The 3,028-nt window shown below is 41.8% G+C and overlaps 1 protein-coding gene across 1 annotated transcript in view; it reads left to right on the top strand.

The window, feature by feature from the left end:
• The window catches only part of LOC109821058 (QWRF motif-containing protein 2-like), a gene marked incomplete at its 5' end in the record, with an annotated part of 20,243 nt that continues 17,217 nt past the window's right edge, over nt 3-3,028 (top strand). Inside the window, one exon of the mRNA XM_020387253.1 lies at nt 3-1,187. Within this exon, the coding sequence (XP_020242842.1) occupies nt 3-1,187 (1,185 nt within the window). The remainder of the gene's footprint in view (nt 1,188-3,028) is intronic.

Here is a 3,028-nt window from a genome sequence, read left to right as displayed (position 1 = left end):
CGCCATTGATCCCCTCTGAGAAAGACAACGCCACGATCTCTTCACGAAGACCTAGAACCAAGGAGATCACCTCTCGATACCTCTCTTCTTCGTCCTCAACCTCGACTTCGACGTCGTATACGTCTTCATCCTCAAATTCGACCTCTTCGTCGGCTTCTAGAAGGTATCCCTCGCCTCTGCTGACTCCTCGACCCTCGACTCCAACTGCATTGTCCCAATCGAAGCGATCTCACTCGGTCGATCGCTCTCGACCCTCAACCCCCAAATCAAACCCTCAAGAGACTATCTCGAACGCTGCGAGAGCCCTTTGCACGACGACGAGGTCTCTCTCTGTGTCTTTTCAAGGGGAATCCTTCTTCTATCAGACTAGTAAAGCGAAGGCCGCCTCGAATTCCCCGAATCCGACCCGAAAACCGACGCCGGAGCGGAGGAGATCAGATGCGAAGACGGAGAACTCGAAGCCGGTGGAGCATTCTCACTCCCGCCGCTGGCCGGCTGCTAGATCGCTGTCGAGCTCGCTTACGAGGAGCTTGGATTGCTCTGATAGTAAGAAAGATCCGATCTTGGCTACTGTTAGGTTGCTTCAGCAGTCGTCGGTTTTAATGGAGGACGGGACGAGGAGGGTTTCGTTCGATGGGCAGATGGGTTTGGATTCAGATAGTGACAGTGTGTCATCGGGAAGCAATTCGGGTGCTAATGAGGTTTCAGTGCCACTGAGAGCCAAGGTAACGTCGAGAGGAATAAGCGTACCTGCGAGATTTTGGCAAGAGAATGGTAGTAGGCTGAGAAGAATTCCTGAGCCTGGAATAAAGTCACCGGCCATCAAAAGGACTTTGAGCGATAGCCCATTGTCGTCACCGAGATCAGCAGCTTCACCAAATAGGCCGATTAGGCCTTCTTCACCTAGTAAGGCCGCAGGGTCTCCCGCGAGAGGAATGGCGAGCCCTTTGAGAGGGAGAGGGAATAGTAGCGTGATGGGGAGTTCTTCACCGTTGCCAAACGGGCAGCAGGTGGGCAATGCACCTTCAATCATAAGCTTTGCAGCGGAGGTCAGAAGAGCGAAGAAAGGCGAGAACAGGATCGAGGAGGCGCATCTGTTGAGATTGTTGGATAACCGGAATTTGCAGTGGCGATGGGTGAACGCGAGAGCGTGTGCTGCCCTTATGGTGCAGAGATTGGCAGCAGAGGTAATTGTTTTATCGGTTTATTATTTCTTTTGGTTTATTCTACATTATGTAGTTAGTTATTGATTGCAGTTGTTTATTTATGTAAAGTGCCTTCTGATTATGTGTTGCTTTTATTTAGTTTTATAATGGTAACTGTTTGACTATGAATTCATTGTTTCCTCCCTTACAAACTAGGAAGGTATGTATATAATTGCAACCATTTGGGAAAACTTGTGAGGAGTTAATTATTTATTATTAGTGATGCAATGAACAAGGACATCAATTTGTCTTTTTACAAAATTGGTCACTAGAGTAACATGCATATAATGGTTGTTGAATGCTGCATTTGATTTTCTATCCATTGAGTAATTCTGTTCAGATCAGTACTGTCTATGTTAACTAATCATGGAGAACCTTGGGGGTTTATCCTGTTATAGCTATTAATACGCATTTCATTTGAGGGAAGTATTCTTAGAAGCTTACCATTTTATTACAAGCCTTACCTTTAGGTCAAGTGGAATGATATATCGTCTGTATTGCATAGGTTTTTGACGTGAAATAACAAAATTGGATAATTTGATACAAGTACTCCATGACTGGAAAGTTCAATTATGGTGTAGTTGGCTTAAAATATATACCAAAATGCAGTTTTGTGCCCGCTACAATAGGAAGATAAATCATAGAGGAGCATATATGAGCGCAGAAGGCTGAAAACAAAATGATATGGTAGTACCATAATTATATTTGTCAAAAAAATGTATTGCATTCTAGTCCCATGACATGCCTATTTCTTATGCCTTTCCTGAGAATGATTTGCATTTGAAAGTTGAAACATTGTTTAGGAAACTAGGTTTGCTAACTTGTCCCTCTTATTCTCTTAAGCATAAGTCATGATAGAAAACATCACATTATCCTATTGTAAAGTGCTTCTCCCTTAGAAAACAATAGCATAATAAAGCCTGGCCATCTACAGCTATGACTGTTCAAGAATTTTTTTACCCAAGGGACATGTCTTACAAACATGTAGGTCTTGCTCATGGTCTGGTCGAAAGTAGTTATACATATATGGCTATCTACAGCTATGGTTGTTCAAGTTTTTTACCTAAGGGACATGTCCTACAAAACATGTGTCTTGCTCATGGTCTGGTGGAAAGTAGTTATACATATATAGCTTTTAATAATTGGGTTGGTAAGTGTTCATGGAAAATGCAATGTTCAACATAAAACCTCTTTCTTTCAGTCACGACCGGATAGTATAATAATATATAAATCTTTAATTTGTTCTGAATGTGATGCTTATCATGATTAAAACCGTGACTGTTGCTCTATTATTATTGTGTATACAGCACATAATACTACTTGAGTAACTGGTCCCATATTAGGATTTTAAGCTATACTTTCAACCCCCCTCCCCCTCCCCCCCGCCCCTTCTTACCTGAGAAACTAATTGTTGCTCACTTGTTCGAACAGCCATTATGTTTTGTTGTCGTAATCTCTTGTATGATAGATTGTTATGCCTCTATAAGGAACGATGATAGACTTTGATGTAGTAGCTGTAACTATATGGTCAGATCTGACTGTTGATTGGTGATAATAAATCCTATGATTCTGTCTCATAAGTGTGCTTGTGAATAAGGATAACTCTTTGCCTACAAGATAACATATTAGCTAATTCTTAAGCTGTTATGGAAACAACCAGGACTTCAATCTGCTTACTATCAACTTATTTATCTCTTGTTTCATTTATGAGCATTAGGATTCTCATCATTTCCCGCCATTGTATCCTTTATTCTCTGTGTGCATGCGCATGTGTGGGGGAAGGTGGCTGTTTTGCTTGTTTGTTTTTGTCTTCTTTTTTGTTG

This window comes from Asparagus officinalis, chromosome 8, assembly GCF_001876935.1.
Source record: "Asparagus officinalis chromosome 8, Aspof.V1, whole genome shotgun sequence".
NCBI classification, from domain to species: domain Eukaryota; kingdom Viridiplantae; phylum Streptophyta; class Magnoliopsida; order Asparagales; family Asparagaceae; genus Asparagus; species Asparagus officinalis.
Note: the sequence above shows the minus strand (reverse complement) of the source record. Positions and strands in the feature narration are given on the sequence as shown.